General features: G+C 40.5%; 2 protein-coding genes and 1 pseudogene across 4 annotated transcripts; 2 read left to right on the top strand and 1 right to left on the bottom strand.

Annotated features, from left to right (window-relative positions):
- Positions 1-1,752: 1,752 nt before the first annotated feature.
- scg2b (secretogranin II b) lies at positions 1,753-5,804 on the top strand. The gene is made up of 2 exons (XM_086073890.1): positions 1,753-1,888; positions 2,836-5,804. The coding sequence occupies exon 2, from the start codon at positions 2,855-2,857 to the stop codon at positions 4,664-4,666; it is 1,812 nt and encodes a 603-aa protein (XP_085930016.1). The 5' UTR covers positions 1,753-1,888; positions 2,836-2,854; the 3' UTR covers positions 4,667-5,804.
- Positions 5,805-5,877: 73 nt separating this feature from the next.
- Positions 5,878-12,825, bottom strand: LOC147180661 (AP-1 complex subunit sigma-3-like). Of its 2 annotated transcripts, XM_086073902.1 has the most exons (6): positions 12,671-12,825; positions 11,166-11,344; positions 10,909-11,017; positions 9,581-9,718; positions 6,516-6,574; positions 5,878-6,332 (listed from the first exon to the last, which is right to left on the bottom strand). In XM_086073902.1, exons 1-5 carry the CDS (start codon positions 12,671-12,673, stop codon positions 6,530-6,532), a joined length of 474 nt encoding a protein of 157 aa, XP_085930028.1. In that variant the 5' UTR covers positions 12,674-12,825; the 3' UTR covers positions 5,878-6,332; positions 6,516-6,529. The 2 variants fall into 2 exon arrangements, with proteins under 2 accessions (XP_085930028.1, XP_085930039.1); XM_086073913.1 differs by lacking the exon at positions 6,516-6,574.
- Positions 12,826-14,217: 1,392 nt separating this feature from the next.
- On the top strand, positions 14,218-21,051 carry LOC147180660 (dehydrogenase/reductase SDR family member 12-like; annotated as a pseudogene). Its single transcript, XR_015095278.1, has 10 exons — positions 14,218-14,377; positions 14,936-15,069; positions 15,157-15,239; positions 17,762-17,857; positions 17,946-18,027; positions 18,101-18,162; positions 18,268-18,372; positions 18,442-18,532; positions 20,672-20,809; positions 20,885-21,051. The product of XR_015095278.1 is annotated as a dehydrogenase/reductase SDR family member 12-like (transcript).
- The last annotated feature ends 20 nt before the right edge of the window (positions 21,052-21,071 follow it).

The following is a 21,071-nucleotide window of genomic DNA, read 5'->3' as shown; positions in this document are numbered from 1 at the left end:
AGTGGGGGGGGGGGGGGGATCGGGGGGCTTTCTCCTGGCGCTAATGGACTCAACTGAGATGCAAATGGAATGTAAAACCAGCTGTGTTTATCGACATGTATTAATTATTTTTATGCTGTTTAATTTATTTTGAGGCCTGATAAAGAAGGCAAACAGTGTGAGATTTGTCATGATCTTGGGGTGGTCCACAGCCATGTATCCCACTAGAATAGATCCGCCCCTGCCCTGAACAGATGTCCACATTCAGAATCAAAGCAGGAGTAATTAGAAATAAGATGGCAATTTTTTAAAGCAGATTCGTTCGAGGATCTTAGTTCATTATTCATGTAATCACTGGAGGATAACATCTTTGCTTCCGGCGCTGAAAGATCTGAATTAATGAGGCATTACAAAGAGGAATGTTGTTAGTATTAATTAGTAGTAGTAGTTGTCAGGTGCACACGGGGGTCGGTATATGGATATTGTAACCACCCCCACCTCACCTTTTCAACACCCACATCCAATAGGGTTTCAGGCCATGTCAGGTTTATTTATTTTTTTAAATGCTGAGGGCCGCTAGAAAGTATACAGTGGGCTGCAAATGGCCCCCATTTTTACACGTTCTTGACTGTGCCTTTTGCATATTCACATTATTAAAGAAAAAATTAAAAAAAAAAAGTGTATTGTCATTGTTATGTCATTTGTGGCCATAAAATATTTTGAGGTTTTTATTATTTTTTTAAATAATTTTTTCTTAGGGGTGTACTCACTTTTGTTGCCAGTAGTTTCACACTTTAATGGCTGTTGGGTTATTTTGAAGAGACGGTACATTTACAGTTACGCAAGCTGTGCATTGACTTAATGAACTGTCATTTCTTCAATGTTGTACCACGAAAAAGAGAATTTGTGAGGAGTGTCCTCATTTTTTGTGAGATCTTCACTGCACCTGAGGACAAGCGCCGTACAAAATGGATGGATGTTTCTGCATAGGTGGCCGCAAGGGTGTATTGGACCACCACATGTATGGAAACATGTGCTCTTTAGGAGCCTGTTGGATCTCACCGTAAATCTTGTCACCCCCCTCATGCGTGGCCCCTCATCTGGCAGGCGGCATGCTGCGTCGCCATCTTGTCACCGATGGGAGTGTCGCAGCTTTGGCCCCTAGTCAACCGGGAGGCTGTTTATCACCGTCTGGTTGGCTAATCTCAAGAAAGAGGAGGAAGAAGAAGAAGAAGCAGAAGGAGGAGGAGGAGGAGGAGCTGCTGAACTGCGACAGCGCCTGTGAGTCATTGCTGGAGGGTTTAACTCCTCACCTGCATGCCCTGATGTAACTTTGCACAAAGATGATACAAATATCATTCAAAATGGAGTTCGTGCGTGCTTGGTGGTTCTATCTATTTAAAAGGTCTTTGTAAGGTATATAACGCTTGTCTTTTATCTGATATGTGCTATGAATTTAAAAGTTCCATATAGGGGATCAATAATGGATTATTTTGTTATAGCTACATTAAAGTAACGTGCATTTGTGACAACATATGCTTGAACACAAAGGGGAAATATGGATATTTCTGTTGGCCAGTGGAGTCAAACGATGAGCTCCAATATGATGCATCCACAGCCCTTATAGGCGATCAATAGCTCTCACCGTGCAACAGACAGCGTCGGGGGCTATTTTTAATGCTGCGAGCTTCTTTGTATGCCATGCCATAAAAACGTGAATCATTTATATGGGCTGTTTTTAAGGGGGGGGCGGCTCTTACTTGCGTGCGTCGTGCGATGACGCGGTAGTCAGGTGTCTGCTCATATATGCGGAGGAGCTGTCCGAGTCCTGCACACACACAACACGACACAAAGCTGCAAGGGGACATGCCCAACACTTCCGCTGTTGTCTGAGCGTTCTTTTCAAAAGGTAAGACGCGCATTCCGCCGATTATTTCCACTACGAAATACACACACGCAAAAATAAATAAAAATACAACCCGTTGCATTGAATTAACCAAGTTTTTATTTGTATTTTATATGTATGGCATTGAAAATCTCGCATCGCTTGGATGGAATTGGGTGTTTGTCTTGTTTATCTTTTGCGCTGGCTGTTGTTGATGCTCGGCCAATTAGATCTCGACGTTGCCCCTCACAACGCGAGGAATGAGTCATACAGATTTGATCGATGGATGATAGAAAAGAAGCGAACACTTCCTGTGCAAACGCATGGAGATGCAGAGATGGATGCAGGATTGGAGGATCCATACATACATTCGTGTAAATTTAACGAGCCGTCAGATGATGCAATCTTTGTGAAGACGGCGACGAACAATAGAAAATATATAGATTAGGCCATATTCAGAGGTGGTTTTTTTTTTTTTTTTCTAAACCCAACGTGTTAGTCATCTAATTTAATGACATGGGTGGTGCAAATTATGACAACCACCAATCAGTCTGATCAAGTGACAATATAATGAAAAATCTAAGTATATATATATATAAAAAATCTCGGGGGAAAACAATGTTTTATTCTGCTATAGTATTGGATCTGACGACAGAACGAAACTGCAATTTAGTAGGATTTTGCACACAAAAAAACACAAATAGAATTGATATTTTGCCATAAAGTAGGAACAAAACCAAAACATTAAGTGTGTATAATAGCTTGATAAGACTGTAATTTTATGAATTTGCCCCCCCCCCAAAAAAAAATGTTAATTAGTAGAAAAGTGTCATTTTGTTTCAAACAAGAACAAAAGCTATGTGTACATCAACAAAAACAAAACCACAAGAACAGGAACACATTTTTATATTTTTTTGTAGATGGATGGACAGATGGATAGGTAATCATCTGCGTTGTTTTTCTCTTCACAGGTGATCAATTGCCTCTAATATGCTGCATTTCTACCACAAGTTGCCCGTGGGGACAGCCATGGTCCTGCTCGCCGTTCTCCTCCACGGATGCGCCGTGCAGGCTGCGTCTCTCCCCCGCCACTACCGTCTCCGAGGCGGCGACGGAGACGAAGGGCAGCCGGCCGGTTCCGACCTGCTCAAAGCTCTGGAGTACATCGAGAACCTGAAACAGCGTAACGGGGGTCGTCCGGGAGCCGCGCCATCAAACTACGACGAAGTGGAAAAGTTCAGGGTGTTGCTTCAGCTTGCCTCCCAGCAACAGCAGCAGCAGCAGCAGCAGCAACAGCAGCAGCAGCAGCAGCAGCAGCAGCAGCAGCAAGAGGACGAGGCTCCGGTGGAACGCCAGGATATCACCGCGGAACAGCTGATGAGATCCCTGCTCAAGTCCCTCCAGGATCAGGCCAAGCTCAGCCCCGCGTCCACACCCCGGAATGACCATCGTCTACACAAACACCGCACCAAAGGTACGGAAACCGCGCAGAGCTCACCGGCTGATTACGCCAATTACCCGAGACCCCACAAGAAGTACCCGTTGATGTTCGAGGATGAAGAGAACACGGATGCCTCCAAGCGAGCTACAGAGGATCTGGACCAGAAGTACACACCTCAGAGCCTCGCCAACCTTCGATCCATCTTCGAGGAGCTCGAGAGGATGCCAATGTCTGTAGGACAGAAGAGAGACATCTTCGGGGACGAGGACGAGGAGGCCGATGAAGACGGAGCCCCCGGGGAGGAGTGGGTCCCCGTGGAGGAACGAGAGGAGACCGAGGAGATGGTGAACGGGAGTCACGAGGAAGCAGACAGGGCCCTCGGGGATCAGGAGGAGGAAGATGAGGAGGAAGTGCAGCGACGTTCAGGTCAGGACCAGGAGGACGCAGACGATGACACCAAACTGGTCGATTACTACCTACTTAAAGTTCTGGAGATGACCGATCAGACACAGAGGAGGGACCAGACCGGGGACCAACGGAAGAGACTCATCCGTCCCTCCATCGTGGATCCTCGTACGGTGAAGGAGCTTCTGGAGCTGTCGTTGAAGCTCCACGTGCCCCCACAGGACCTCATCGACATGCTGCTTACGGAGGAACTCCGCAAGCTCCACCGCAACCCGCCGTCCACGTCGTCTCATTACCTGCCCAGACAGACCCCGAAGGTCCGCTACTTCAGCCGAAGACTGCCCCTGAAGAGCAAGGCCGCCGCCCCTGAGGACATGGACCGAGAGGACTTTTTGGACATCATCGGCGTGGAGACCATCAGCAACGAATATCCGGTGATGCCCAGACCCGCCAAGACGTCCGCGGATAGGATCCCAGCGGGGCCCAACCCTGATTTGAATGCGGGATCAGTCAAAATCCCGCCTCCGGCCGGACGCAGGGAGAATCTGTTCTTGTCCGAGCTCAACAAGATGCCCTTTCGGCGTCAGGTCGCCGCCGACGACGCCGACGACGACGCCGATGGCGACGTGGAGGATGAGGTGACCACCTATCTGGCGGCCAAAATCCTGACCGAGTACCCGCCCGACGGCATCGCCAAGCGGGACACCCAGGCGCAGACCAAGGGCCACTTCCCCTACGAGCTGTATGAGAGGGCCGTCAAGGACTACTTGAGCCAGGCGGACTCTGGGAGCAGACCGGTGGTCAAGAGGGAGGCCGAGGAGGAGAAACCCACCGAGGTGCAGAGCAAGGAGGAAGAGGAGGGGATGAAGGCCAAGACCTCCGCCCCGGCCCCCCGCACCGCGTCGGGGGGAGAAGGAGCAGAGGAGCACCGTGACAAAGCTGCGGCTGGAATGTAAACGCTATGATTATAGTATTTAAATTTTTTCTGTATGGTGGATGTGATCTAGTTTACAAATTTTATTGTACAAATCATAGCTGATATCACCCTAACATAAAAAATAAAAAAAATAAAAAATACAAATATATCTACATGTATATATATATAGTCCCTATTTGCTGCAAGGTCATTATAGAAATATAGTGACGTCATAGGAGATGAGACCAACATATGATTCAAAACACAGGGTTTGCAACTTCTATTACTCCTAAATTCTTAAAGGAGAAGTCGGCCCAAAACATTTTTTGACAATATGTTCTATGCAGCCCTTACTAGTCTAAATATGCTATTCTGGTTGATATTGTGTTAGTAGAACATGAGTTAAGCAACAAAACCCAGCTGTTTTTATCCATCTCAGGGGGCGGCCATTTTGCCACTTGTTGTCGACTGAAGAAGACGTCAATGTCTTTGGTCTCAGGTAACCACCAATCACAGCTCAGCTTCAGAAAAGAGGTGAGCTGTGATTGGTCATTGCCTGAGCCCTGAGTAACTGTGGCAAAATGGCCGCCCCCTGAGATGGACAGAAATGGCTGGATTTTGCTGCTTAACTCATATTCCACAAATGTTTAGACTGGTGAGGTCAAATTAACATATTATTGTCAAGAAATGTTTAAGGTGGACTTCCACTTTAACGAGTATAAACATCAAATACGAGTTTATAATTAAGTTTTGTGACATTGTTAAAGTTTTACATTGTGTTTGTAGAAACAGACTATATTATATTTCAAATAAAATGACATCTGTCAAATTGAAGTATGTATGAATCAAGCTGTAAATTCGGACAGCCTCTAAAGTTTCCTTAAAATTTCCTAACATTTGAGAATATAAATCGGAGTTATTTTCAATTTGGAGCTGACTGGAATGAGTGCTGCCGTGGCTCCGCGTATATTCAGGGTTCGTGAAGTTGTTGTAATTATGATTATGGATCGTTATTTACCAGTCTCAATATCAGCCTGCCTTCCAATCGCTTTCATACTGCAAAGCTCTGCATTGTTGGCCTACCAGTGGTTGTGCTATGTATGCTCATTTTTAAACCATTTTGTACATGCTAAATAATGTGTGACGAAGCACAGATGAATAAAGCATCAGCGGTATTATTTTTCTTCTTGCGGAGTTGTGTTGCTTATTAAAAAAACAAAAACAAAAAAAAACAGGAGTTGTTCACATGAGTTGGTTATCAAAATATACATTTAATTAGATGCTCCAAATTGCTTGTTACAATTTTTTTTATTTTTTTTATCACACCCACTCTAGCAACAGCTCTCAGAAGAAAGATGGCACAATCAATCTGAGATTTGACAGATTAAAAAGTGAATCAACATTTCATTTGGCAATGTACTTTTGACATTGTCAAATTGTTAAATCATAAGTTCACAAGGTTAACTTTCAATATATTAACAACATTCAGCACACCTTTAATATATGTTCACCCCTTTCACTTTCAAACGAGTGCAAGACCAAGAAAATGAATATTTACTTGTAAATGAAGCCTTCTCTCTTGTCTTGAGAATGTTTAGCAGGATCATAATTATTCCAGCTTCCGCATGTGCATATTTAGGCCCTGAGCTTACTTTGTCCCTTTTCCTGTGTCAAAATGCCGGCTTGCTCATATATTCCTCCATTGTCTGGAAAAGAAGAAAGTAAAAAAAAAAAGAAGCACACAATAGAGTATAAATCACCTTCTAAGGGGTCTTCACGCTCAATTGTGCGATAGGATGAATATTCAGAGGCACACGTTTACACAACACCCGAAATTAAGGTGCTGAGAACACCGACACACAGTCACTAACACAAGCAGAACATCTAACCTGTCTGTCCATATTCAAGGTCCAAACAGCTCCACCTCATACCAATCATTGCTGCCATCCTGAAGCGATAATGATCACAATCAATGGGAGCCAACGACTCTGGCATCAATTCCAAATTCAGGTGTTAGTCGAGCCTTACTGAGAAGCACGCAAGAACACACCCAAGAGAACGACTTGACCACACACAGCCTCGGGAGAGCGGGAAGTGTCGCTAAACCTACGCCACACGCCACCCCCGTCGACGCAAAACTGTCTCTCGCTCGTGACTAACACTGGCAGGGAGAGACAGAGACAGCGGGAGCGAGAGAGATGCGCACTCACACACACACGCCCAAGGGTGGAAAAAAAACAGGCAGCAAACACACACGCACTGCACACGACAGCACACATCCAGAAGCCTATTAGCGGTGGGACTCACCCGAGGCCTCAGCAGCACCACTGTTCATCAAACTGGACCATCACACTGACTACTGGAGATGCTCACATTCACACAACTACACTGAAACGACACCTTCCCATGCTAGAGCTCAATGCAAAACCTAGTAGGAAAAGTTACTGTTCAGGAAAATAAACATCAAAACAAAACGTTGGGTCATTTGTGTTTGGGAGATTAGTTCTCGGATGGAACCACGCTTGGACTTTATTAGACTAGTGATCCTTAACCATCGCGCCGGTAATTGAGCGCCAACTAAGTTATAATATAGCTTTCTATTCTACCACTAGGTGAGGGGTGTATATATAAGGGGTGTTAATATATCGCAATATTACAGCACACAATTCTCGTATCGATTCATATGCAGCCGAATCGATTTATAAAGATAAATTTTTGATGGAAATATTCAACAAAATGTCTTACACTTTAAGCACGGAAGAATGTTATATTAATGGAACATTAAGCCTTAATATTTTATTTCAATGCTGTTCAAACATGAAACAGATTCCAACCTGTTAAATATACATAGTACATTATCATACAACTCTTACAGTGTACATGTTTACAGATTAGTATTTTCTAAATTTTTGTTTAAAAAAAAAAATCGCAATAATTGACTTATATATATATATATATATTTATTTATTTTTCCAGATAAAATGTCCTTTAAATGAGTTAATCATCTAGATATAAAAAAATAAATATTCAAAGAATGTCAATTTCAAATTTGTAAGTTGGCAGAAAAAGAGGCAAAAGGTAGATGAAAAAGAAAGAAAAAAAAAAAAAGAAGACAAAAGCTATGTCTAAAAAGTGACCATAAAATGAAAGAAGTGAAGAGGAAAAGGAGAAAATTACCATATAATGTACACAAAATTGCCCAAAAAAAGGTCAGAAAATTTATTTTAAAAACGTTAAATAAAAAAACATAAAATATACAAAAACAAAAGAAATTGCGAAAATTACCATATAAAGTACACAAAATTGATAAAAAAAAGTTAGAAATTTTATTTTAAAAGGCAGAAAGAAAACTTTAAAAAGTAACTATAAAATGTCCAAAAAACAAAAGAAGAAATCCCAAAAATTACCATAAAATGTCCAAAAAGGTCAGAAAATGAGCCATAAAATGTGAGAGGCAGAAAATGATCATATGTTCATAAAATTGCCAAACCTTTTACAGAAAGGCAGAAAAATCTAAAAATGTATAAAAAATTAAGTGTGAAAAATCACACACAAAAAAATCCCAAAAATGGAAGACGAAAGGTAGAAGAAAATGAATCTCAAAGTATTGGATGCTGCATATTTCCTGTTATGGTGCAGCTCTAATTAGCTCTTGGGCCCTCAGTAGATTACACTAACACGGTTTCGTTTATTATAATATTCAAAGATTATCCATCTCTAAACAGTTTATTTTTATTTATTTTTTATTTGGCCTAAAACGGCTATTTTGACAGTAAAGGTTGCTGGCGCTTGCACTAGGTGGTGATAGGACATCAGTCAAGTAAACGCTACACTCACATTGTATTACAATATCGTTAAAGGGTATGTTGATCGAGTGAAAACATGGAGACGCAACTGAATATACCGGGCAGGCTTTAATTTTATATTACACGATAACACTGTAAAGAGCCTGAGGATGTGCTTCGCGTGAGAGTATATTGTGAGTGAATTGGAAGAAAAAAAAAAGATAGCGGTAGCTGTGCATTGTTTTATGTTTTTATATCCCGCCCACTACGGCCGCCGAAGGTATGGACGGGTTGTCACATCTCACTCGTGCACGAGGTACTTAATTAATTGCTACCCCCGATCGTGTGTTCAGGTGTGTGTTTGATGATCACGTTGTATTAGGTTATATTTATATGATTTTTGTTTAGCCTCACAAATGGGAACTGGTTTCAAAGTGAATTGAACTGTGTCATAACAAAGGCATAATCTACCCAACACAAATACCCAAACATTTAATTTTATGTTTATGAAGAGTCAAACTAATGCCACCCTGGGAGAGGCCCGGAGACTAAAGCTGGGCATACACTGCCCAAATCAAAGCAGTTTGTTGGTATAGAAGTGTATGCCGAGCTTTATTGACGCTAGTCGGCACCAACATTCAAACACGTTATTCTTACAAGCCGCAACTGTGTGTGACTGGTGTTGCCTTCACCTTGTGCGCAATGTGTGGCATTGTTTACATGGACAGCATTTTTCCATTTGTGAGCACCTTTGAGGAAATAATCTCAATGAGACGATGCCGCCTTAACAATTCTCAGATGAAGCAGTTGGAACTAAGGACATCCCTGCTGTCCATGTAAATGCCTCAATATGTGCATTTTAGGGTTGGGACATTAATAGAACTGCATTGCTTACACTAATGCAAATGCAATGAAGTGGTTCAAAATGGCGAGAAATCTTTTAGGAGGATCTCTCTTGGTACTTTGATTCAACAGACAGAGGGATTTCTAACAGCTCACACACGAGTGATGAGTGACATGAAACCAATTAAAAATCCCAGCGTTTTGTTGGGCTGCTGTCATGAACGATGTCGTGCGTTGCAAAACAGATGCTCCACGCTCATGCCACAGTTGCGAGCCACTCGGTGGTGTGTGGTTTTGTTTTGTGTTTGTGCGCCAGAGCATCTCACCTCCTGCAACAAGTCTGAGGCTTCGATGGAGCGGTTCACAATCTGCTTGGAGGTTTCCTGGATTTCCCCTCCCATCAGGAACTCGTCCAAGATAAAATAGGCCTTCTCAAAGTTAAAGATTATGTCGAGCTCGCACACCTGGGAGAGGAGGCGAGGGGATTATTTCAGATAATACAGGATACGGTGGAACTGCAATCCTCACAGCCTTAAAATGCCTTTTCGTGAAAAAATTAATTTAAAGATAGAGAGTGTTCAAATAGTGTTTTAATGGATTTAACGGAAGGTGCTCTGTACTGTTAGGTTGTATGCTGGTGGTAGTTTTTGGAAGTGCACGACATGTCAGGATGACACTCTGCTAAAATTACATTACAGCATGGGAAACGCAGAAGAAAAATCGCTATGAAATATACAGTATACTCTGAATGCCTGATGCAAACAGTGAAGACCCTGGCGTAAAATATGCACAGATAACCGAGAAGTTATCAGTGACAGTGGCAACGCAAGATGGCTGCCCAAATGATCGTAACGCTTGGCTGATTCAGTACATATGTGTTGTTGTTTTTTTTGCAACATACAGGATTCAAAAAGAAAACTATGACGTCAAATGCTGGTCAACGGCGGAAATACAGAATGACTACAAATATACTTACAAACAAATAAATATATTAACCTCTTATCATTCTTGTCATATTTGCCAAAAACGCCTACAAAAAAGGTGCACCCAAAGTCAATTTGAAGCTGTTCTTGACCCGTAACCTGCAATGGAGGGGCTTTTACGGTTCTGTACCACAAACCATAATCCCCAATATCAACTACATTGCCATAAAAACTAATTAATTACTTAAATGCATCAAGTGGGGGTTTAAGTGCAGTCTCCTAACAACAGACTTATCTCCTCCCCTACGTAAATTTTTTTTGTCTCTCAGTCCTGATGCATCACCTCATAATGCTTTGTAGAAACCAGTTCCTATTCAGATAGGACTTGGCGCCATCTTGTGGCAGTTTACATCATTACAGAAAGAGTACAAATACCATAAACGTGCTTTTGTGCGTGTGTGTGTGTGTGTGTGGGGGGGGGGGGGGGTAGTCCAAATATCGCATAGAGTTAAAAAAAAAATGCTAATAAGTGAATTTACAAATACCTAACCAAGAAAAAACAGTAAATTGCTGTCCACCAAATATAATAAACCCCAATTTAAAATCAAAATCTGAGGTTGACTTGCATGACAGAGCAGATTATAAATAATATCATCAATATCAATATCTTCAATAATATTGTTAATAGAAGCTGTTCAAATATGAATTGAAGAAGGCAAAGGAGAAAATACATTGCCAAAGTATCTGTCCAGCAGCTCAACGTAGCGATGAATAACTTCCAAGGCGAGCAGCTCATTCTCCTGGTTCTCTATAGCCAAGCAGAAATACAAGCTTGCGTATCTAGAAGGGGAAAAAAAAATAAAGTTAGTAAATCAGTTAGTGAGTTGATCTATTATACACTTGGGGGTGTGCATCGATGAGAAGATAAGAACCAGGTGCACTTGCTTTGTAAGTGGCTGGAAGAAAAAGAATGCAGGGCCCCACCCACCTTTTGTAAATAATCTTCAGGTCTTTCCAGTGCAGGAAGTTACAGGTACGCGGTTGCCGTGCCAACACGGCTGTGGTCATGTCCCTGATGATCTTTTTCTTCTCCCGATCGGTTATGGGCGTGTACCATTTCTGCAAGCGCAACTTGCCCTGGCGACTGAAGAGGAGCAGGAATCGCATCTGACGACACAGGACACACAGGAGTGTCGACGGGTGGGGTAGGGAGTCAGAGGGGCCAACGCAGGCCCCGTACCAATAGACGTGTCTTCTTTAGCTAAGGACGTCATTAACTAGAACAACACGTGTTCTGCTGCAGCCATGGCTCATTAAAGAATAACTTGACTGTGCAAACAAACGGCACGTTTAAAAATACCACCGCAAGAGTGAGGCTTTTGCATGGTTTTAGAATGTTCACACTACTGACGTAATGACCCTGTCTCAGCTTGTTTGCTTGTTTTTTTTAAACTAATTTGGGAAACTATTAATTTTTCTTATGTTGGAGCATTTAAAGTATTGTTGTTGTTTTTTACACCACCAAATATGCAATGCATACACAAACTCACTGGATACAATGTATTGAGATCCAGTATGAGAGCAGAATTTACATTTCTGACTTTACCTCCTTTGACCTATACGTATAATTTTGTTTCTGTGACAATATAGAATTGCCGTGCATCAAAATTGTGTTTTTAAAAACTGTATTTTGATCGTATTTGTAGGGATGGCTCATATGACTTTTTTCCAGACTGATACAAATATTCACTTTAAGTACTGAATACCGATATTTCTAATACTTAAATTTCATTCAACACAATGACAAAAAAAATGTTTGAGAAGATGTTTCTTTCTGAAGCAGATGATGAGTCTACGATGTGTCAAACTGCCGCAGTACAGCGCAACTACTGGCGAGGAGGTCTCACTCAATGTCAGATTTTTGTGTTTTTGTTTTGTGTAAGTAGGCCTATCCTGTCTGGTATCACTGACTCCACGAGTACCCAATACCTTAAAATAATTCTGGTATCAGTATTTATTCACCCATACCTAATAGTTGACCATATGAGATAGGTAAAATGTTCGATAATAAATAATAATAATAATGAATTAAATTGAAATAACATTCTACCATTATGTCTCAAAAATTATATTACTCATTTTGTTTTTTACATATGTACCATTGGTCAGCGTGGAGGGGGACTGAGAGATTAGTTTCAGTTGACAAGGCAAATGAAGGCGGAAAACAACGCAAAGTGACCAAACCTGTTTTCCTGTTATACGGTTGGAGTCGATTTTTATTTAAAAAAAAAAAAGAAAAAGTCCTTAAAACACAATGAAAACGCAGTGAAAGTACAAACCACGGCGTGAATCTAAAAAAAAAAAGAAAGAGCTCATTGGATAGAGATGAAGTTGTTGGGAGTTTTTTGTTGCTAACAACCTGTCAGCGACAACAGGTGCAAACAGGTGATGCTAGCTTTTTATCGTTAATAATCAGGCGTGGGGCTCACTTACCATATTGCCGGCGGGTTAATCAAGGCGCAGATGAAAATATAGGCTTAACCCTCACACGGGGTCACGATATCCTTTTAAAACACATAACCTTATTTAAGCCGTCCCGTCGTTCACCGTCGACAGCCACAGTAAGGGAAGTTGCTAAGCTCCGCCCTTCTTCCGTGTCCCGCCGGGCGGTGACTGTCGCTGCAGCAGCAAGCGCACACCTCGAGCACCTTGATTGGCTGATTGCAAAAAGGGTACGCTTGGGCCCACATAAGGAGTTGTAAAGAAATATCACGTGCCTTTTGCCACGACTTGGAACAAATGATACGCTAAAAAAACGGGAGCGCTAAAGAGTAGACGTCAAAAAATAAACATCGACGTCTCTATCTTATTCTGGTACGTCAACATTACTGCCATATTGGATGTGGCAGGTGAAAACGTCTCATTTATGTGTTCTATACTTGGATCGTGGGGTTAGAACTAAAAATCGAGCTGTATTTGCACTTTGCAATTTGGTGGAAAATAGCCAGACAGGCAGGATAAGCAGGCAAACAGATTAGATTTTGTCACAACAGTAAAAGGCAAAGGGGAAAAATAGGTTAAAAGGGCAACATCTGAAGGGAACCAACGTAAACATTTAAATCTAATTGTACCACAGAAGTACTATGCAATTAGTGCACGAGGTAAGCAGCTAGTGATATACAGTATGACATAACATAAAGGGTAACAAAACCCCAAACTTTTTAAAGTAAGAATACATTGCATGTGTCAGCACTACACAATAGTCTCATTGCATTCATGAAAATAATTAACAGAATAATTCATTAACGTAAGATCGGCACCATGTTGGACAAAATCATTTTCACTGACTCTAGAATACAAGTGACGCCGAAGCATGAGTAACAGCAAATGATTTAAATATTCAGTGTGGATGGCTGAACTACAAAACATGCAGCGGCCATCAGAAGAAATCTAACATAGCACGCATGCATTGTACTGACTTTTTGAGATGAAAGAGATCTGCAGAAAGAAATACGCATCGGCTCACAAGTTAGTCAGAAGGCCGACATGTAGATGCGGATGATTCTGAACATGGTTTATTGTGTAGTATTTGTACATTAATGAAAGTGAATGTGTTATTGCTGAATATGTACAGTGTTGTTTTCTTAGAAAATAAAGTAGGCAGGAATTGGTGAACATACAGTAGGTGACACTGTTGCAAATTTGCACTCTCACAAGACTGAAAAGACCTTAAAATGGCGGCCTCTACATACAAGTAAATGCAACAGCTGCTAATAAAGACAAACATTTGCACATTTAATGCACATTTAAAATATAACAGAACGTCTTGGGTTTAGTTCTGCATTCACAAGCAGGTCTGGCCCTTATAACATCACATCCTGGCCTCTATAACATCCTTTTTGTGAATGAATATAAAACGTCCCAAGTGGATAACTTCATGGGCAGGTGTGCCACATCCAAAATGGCCGACGCGCTGACGTACCACAGCTGCGGCCGACGCGCTCAATGAGTTTACCTTACGGAGTGCCGACAGATGGCGCCATGACGTTCCCTCCCCTCCATGTGATACTCATCTGTCACAGTGGTTGTCCAAAGGAAACACACAGGCTGAATTCAGGCTTTTGCAAAGTTACCATTTGATGCCATGTCCCTATACCGAAATACCATCTGGTTTTTAAACGGAATACACCATTACACAAGGTCAGTCAACTATTTTAACGTCTCTTTCTGATGCTTTAATGTTTGGATCATATCACTGATCTCTTATGTGTAGTCCTTTGAGCTAAAGGGACTTATGTAGAGGAATTATGAAAGGCCTGATCACTGAATGGCACCACACAAACTTTCCTTTATGTGCTATCACAATCGTCCCATTGACAGTTGATTTGTCTTGAGCAATGTTTCCCAACCTTTACTGGGCTGAGGCACATACTTTGCATACAGCATTAAAAAAAAAATGCCACAAAAAGTATATACAATGAAATAATGATGACATAGTATGATTTTTACTCCCTCGGTGTGAAATGTAGCCGTTATATGTTGAGCACAAAATGTTATTTAGTGGAAGACCATTGCCTTTCATTGTTGGTTGCTGACATAGATGGCTCAACAAAGATCACCTGGCGATTACTCAGACACACTGATTGGGTAACTGGTCACATCAGCCAACATGAATTGGACTCAGACTTCCACGATTATCGTGCCAATCGGATCCTATCACGAAGCGTGTGCTTAACATGTGAATTCTGTTCTTCGTAGGAGGGGATATGAAGCAGCTTCTCAAATTTTTGATCCCCAGGACCTGGATGTGTCAGTTGTGGGAAAGTCTTTTATGATTACAGGAGCCAATAGTGGAATAGGGAAAGCCACTGCCATGGCGATAGCCAAGAAAGGTACGCACCTAAGAGAATTGCTACCTATTGTGTGATTTTTTTTAATTTTTTTATGTCAAAGTTAAATGACACCAATTATGCTTGCAGGCGGGAAAGTGCACATGGTTTGCAGGAATAAAGATAAAGCCGAAGAGGCCAAGAGGGATATCATTCATGAATCTGGGAACACTGTAAGTAATCATCGACACAATGGAGGTATCAGCTGTCCGTCCATGCTTTTTATGGATGCACAGAAAAAAAAATATTGGTCTGCAGCAAATAACGTACAATTTTTATTTTTAATTTTTTTTACTACAAGTAGCACTTTTTCATAGTTTGGCTGCTCCTGTGACTTATACTCAGGTGCGACTTATATATTAATACATTCACTCCCAGCCACTGAAGCCATCCCCTTCGCTCTGATTTTGCAAGGCCCACAGAATATTTTGTTCTATTGCTATAAAAACATGGATTATATATATATATATCTTCTTTAATCAAAAAAAATAAAAGTATATTTCTGTTTCAGTTTTGCAGCAATTAGCATTACAATATAGCTAATTTTAATCATTATTCACAAATCTGCTTAGAATTGTGGGTAAATCAGCTTGTTTTCAACATGGCTCTGGTTGATCTCTTCTACTTTGCTGCCACCTGCTGGCCGTTTTTGTAATAACTTCCATTGCTTCAACCGTTTTGTGCAGTTGAGAGGCTGCTCTAGCATAATAATAAAAAAACATTTAAAATAGAACATATTTATATGTTCTTGGGAGCAAATGAGTTAAGATTGGAGTTCGGACTCACAATCAAAATCCCAGTTTTTTAATCGTGTTGATAGCAGCAAACAGATTTGAGTTGGATTTGAAACTTCTGCTTGTAACAACGGGAACGTTTTTCCTTTTTAGTTTAAAATGGCTTACCTTTAGTAGAATCCTGTGTTGCATTGTGACCAAAAGTAGAATTGTAAATAGTACGTTTTTGTGAGAGATTCCCCATGTTAAGCAAACGAGCTTTGGGTACGATTCTGAGCTCTACTGTTCTTGGTCACAGTTTTTGTCAAATAAATTTCCCTCCAAAAAATGCTACAAATTGTGCGGTTTATACTCCGGAGCAACTTAAAGTCCAAAAAATATGGTGTGTGCACCTTGCACATAATGTACATGCCAGAAATGTTGAGAGCTTTAATTTCTGGGCCTAATATTCAAATAATCTTTTCGGGATTACTGTTCTCTATTTGTCAATTAGCAAGCAGGAATCATACTTATTTGAAATGAGGACAGGAAACATTCAGGACGGATTTTCAAAATAAGACTGAAGGAAGCATTAGAGTTCTTCATCTTGCTTTTAACTCATTCACTCTCAGCTAGTGTTCATTTTATCCGCCATTTTTAAATTTAGTCTCAGTTTTAGTCCAGTTTTAATCACGCTTGTTATTTTTTTATCATAGTTAGTCAACCTCATCCCGTTTTTAATTAGTCCATTTTTAGTCGACTATGAATCTAACATTTTAGTCTTTATTTTAGTCCAAGAAAACATCGTTTTATTGGTTGAGTTTTACTCAACAAAAACTGTCAACATTTTAGTCTAGTTCTAGTCAGGACAATCATTTAAACCCTGTATCTTTTTTTCTCCATAAGATTAATGTTGAACATTTCAGATAACTATTTCACATAAAAATGTATCTCTTTTTTTTTTTTTTTGTGATGGAAAACAACTTGACACACAAGTATAGTGGCTACTATGGTTCCAAGCTATGAGCAAGTAAGTTAACTAGCATTAGTTAGCGGTCGGTTTAACATTATTGTTGAAATGTTACAGCCGTTGGATTAATGTTACGTTACTATAACTATAATTTATTTTTAAACTTTTCACCGTGAAACCACCTCCTGTCTGTCCCATTTGTTTGTGCATGTTGCACTCTCTAGCTAGCTAGCTAGCTTGCTAGCTGCAGATTTGATAGGGGGTGTGTCACATGACAGATTAGCAGAGACAAGATTTGACATGAACTAAAATGTCCATAGATTTTAGTCCACTTTTTATTAAATGAAGTACATTTTCATCTCATCTTTATTATTTGACGAAAATACATACTGATTTAGTCATAGTTATTGTTTATTAATGAAGGTTTTAGTCTAGTCTAGAAGTTATTCCCGTTCGCTCCCGGCTGTTTTACTGGATTTTGACATATTTTGCAAGGCCCACAGAATATTGTGTTCTATTGTTTTAAAAACACGGAACCTACCAAAATAAATATTATTATTTTCTCTTCTTTCATCAGGAAAAAAAGTGCATTTCTATCTGTTTCCTTTTTGCAGCGTTTTATCATTATTCACAAATCAGTTTTAAGCTGTGGATAAATCATATTTTTGCAACATGGCCATGGTTAATCTCTTATACTCGGCTGCCACCTTCTGGCCGTTTTTGTAATGACTACCATTTCCTCAACCGTTCTCTGCAGGTGAGAGGCTGCATCAAAGCCTTCTGTATGCTCTTGTATAAATAAAAAAAAAACTCAAACGTATAAATACGTCTTTGGGACACTTAAAACATTACAAATAGAATTCATTGATACGTTTTTGGAAGCAAATGAGCTCATCACTAAGAGACAGAACATTCCCGGTAAATGAAGAAAAATCCGGTGATGTTTAAGCATGAAATTGTGGTATTATACAAAGTTGGAGTGAGAGAATAGTAATCAACGTATTTATTGCAGGAGGTGTACGTCCATATTGTGGACCTGTCAGAATCACGCAAAGTGTGGGAGTTTGCCGAGGCCTTCAAGAAGCAGTATCCATCTTTAAATGTCTTGGTACGCACTTTCCAGCAATGAAGTGTTCATATATATATTTTTTTTTTACAAAGTCAAAGTCGACGCTGAATTTTCTCATACCCAACAGATAAACAATGCAGGTTGCATGATACACAAGAGAGAGGTGAACGCTGAAGCCCTGGAGAAGAACTTTGCTACCAACACAATGGGTATACGACCTCACGTGCTGTACACACAACAGTATGCATGAGATGACATCTGCCCTCTGTCCATCTCCATTAGGGATGTACCTCCTCACCGAAAGCCTCATCCCACTCCTACAAAAGAGCCGGCATCCGAGGGTGGTATGTGCCGGCACACGATCCAGTGCACTGCACAGTGCCACTTTTGTGCACACTGTTAGCCCGTGCCTGTTGTCTAAGGCTCTAAGCACACTATGCCTCTGTTAGATCACTGTGTCGTCAGGCGGGATGCTGGTCCAGAAGCTCCGGATTGATGACTTGCAGTCAGAGAAAGGATACTTTGATGGTCTCATAGTGTACGCCCAGAACAAGGTAAGGAGGGGGGCGCCGGGGGGCGATGTCAGGATTTGCCACGGATAAATGATTTGCTGTTCTTCTCAGAGGCAGCAGGTGGTGCTGACAGAACAGTGGGCCAAAGAGTACCCTGACGTTCACTTCTCCGTGATGCATCCTGGCTGGGTGGATACGCCAGGTACAGTCAAACAGAACTGCCAAGTTCATGAGGAATCATACAAGTTCAAACTTGACCTTTCTTTACAAAATGATGTTCTGTGGACCTCTACTAGTCTAAACGCAATATTCAGATTAACTCATTCACTGTCATTGACAGCTATAGACGTCAAAATTCATTTGAACTATTTCTTATTAGTTTAACATATTATTCCATTTTTGTTAATAAGACTATGAAAACCTAGATTATTATTTTTTTTTTTACATTTAGAACAGATATAAAATTCGCTGCCATTGACGGCTATAGACGTCAAAAAATAATTTGAACTATTTCTATTAGTTTAACATTTTTTCCCACTTTTGTTAACAAGAGTATGAAAACCTAGATTTTTAAAAAATTGTATTAGAACAGATATAAAATCTGTGATTAATCGTGAGTTAACTAGTGAAGTCATGTGGTTAATTACAATTACAATGTTTTATTGCCTGATGCCCCTAATTTTTAATAATCTTTTCCTTTGCTTTAAAAATAAAAATAAACGTTTTTAAAATACATTTTCTGACATTTTGGGCAATTTTGTGTACATTATATGGTAATTTTCTCCTTTTCCTCTTCTTTCATTTTATGGTCACTTTTTAGACATAGGTTTTGTTAAAAAAAAAAAAATCTACCTTGCCTCTTTTTCTGACAACTTACAAATTTGAAATTGACATTCTTTGAATATTAATTTTTTATGTATAAATGATTAACTCATTTAAAGGACATTTTATCTGAAAAAAAAAAGATATATATATTTTTTTATAATCTTTTTTTTAAATAAAGTAAAGATTATTAAAAATTAGGGGCGTCAGGCGATTACAATTTTTAATCGTAATTAATCGCATGACTTTACTAGTTAACTCACGATTATTCACAGATTTTATATCTGTTCTAATACAATTTTAAAAAATCTAGGTTTTCATACTCTTGTTAACAAAAGTGGGAAAAAATGTTAAACTAATAGAAATAGTTCAAATTTATTTTTGACGTCAATGGCAGTGAATGAGTTAATATTGCGTCAGTGGAATATGAATTAAGTAGAAAAATCCACCTGTGTTTATCCATCTCAGAGGGCGGCCATTTTGGTTTGTACTGCCGCTTGCTGTCGACTGAAAATGTCATCACAAAGCAAAATGGCCGCCCCCTGCGGATTAACGCTGCATTCGAGGATGGCTGGAAGTCGGCTTTATCCCAGTTGGCTTTTCCCAGTTCTGACCTGAAAGCGTTATAGGCGAAATTAAACAACCAAAATGGCGGGTAGTGATAAATTGTTCTTTATTTTGGTCCTAAAAACACATTTTGACCTTCAGCAAACTTGCCTTCTCACAATTTTGCTTCATTTATTGTTTTTCGTATTTTATAAGCATTCCATACATTTTAGTAGATCCCCGTATAATTTCATGCAGGGAGATAGCGGCATACTGTCACGTACATTATGTCGAATATTTACGAATGAAGAAAGCTATCTAGTTTTATACTCGAGTAGATTGTGTTTTACCATCACGGAGTGACGTCACATTATAGTCGGTCGGTGAAGTCAGGATATTTTTTTCCCCCTGACTTCGCAAGTGTGATTTCCGAGTTCAAGGGGGCGTTCCCGTACACACTTCCTGGTTTGAGGTCGGAAAAGTCCGACTTCCCGCTTTCCTCGAAATCAGCATAAGCTCTTGCATGTTGGTATTACGTAATAAATACAGCCAAATGATTTAGCAGTAATATTTACAATTTAGTGCAAAGTGGGAAGTATAATATTGACAAATGTCAGTGACATATGATACAATGATGAATTATAATACACCCGAGAGAACATTTCAATATTCTGCCTGACACTTTATGTTGTTGGCACAGATGAACATTTGTGGTAAATCATTTTCTGACCTAGTAGGTGAAATTTCTCACGGCGCATCAGCTCAGAAGCACTGCCCTCGGAGTTGTATGATAGCAATGACATCAGAGCAATCTGATTGGATGATGGCGCCATGAGGCCATTGGCGTGACATCATTGCTTCCATTTCTTGCTTAGAGCAATGAACATTCTTGTAGAATCGGGGTACAATACAAATAAGCAGATCAATATTAATAAAAATAATAATGATACATTTGACCCTTTCCCCTTTACAGCCGTGTCCACGTCAATGCCTCAGTTCCACAGTATGATGGGGCAGAGGCTGCGTAGTCCAGAGCAAGGAGCCGACACCGTAGTATGGTTGGCCATATCCAGTGCGGCCGGCAAAAGCGACAGCGGGCTGTTCTTTCAAGGTAGGAAACACGCAGGTGTGTCCTGTACCCCTTCCTTTTTGTCACACGGGTGACCCGTAATGGTCTATATTGCAGATCGGAAGGTCGTCCCAACCCACCTGCCTCTTGCTTGGACTCGCAGTTCTACAGTGGAGGTTCTGACTTTCATCTCTCAGCTGGAGATGCTGGCCAAAGCTGTGCAGTCAAAGCCTGCTGCGGGGATTTGTGATCCACTTGGGCCCAGCATATCTTAAGTAGTATAAATGATGACTATTGTAACCAA

Source organism: Leptonotus elevatus, chromosome 1 (genome assembly GCF_054856555.1).
Source record: "Leptonotus elevatus isolate MCC_2025b chromosome 1, RoL_Lele_1.0, whole genome shotgun sequence".
NCBI classification, from domain to species: domain Eukaryota; kingdom Metazoa; phylum Chordata; class Actinopteri; order Syngnathiformes; family Syngnathidae; genus Leptonotus; species Leptonotus elevatus.
The sequence above is the reverse complement of the archived record's forward strand: the minus strand, read 5'-3'. Positions and strand labels throughout refer to the sequence as shown.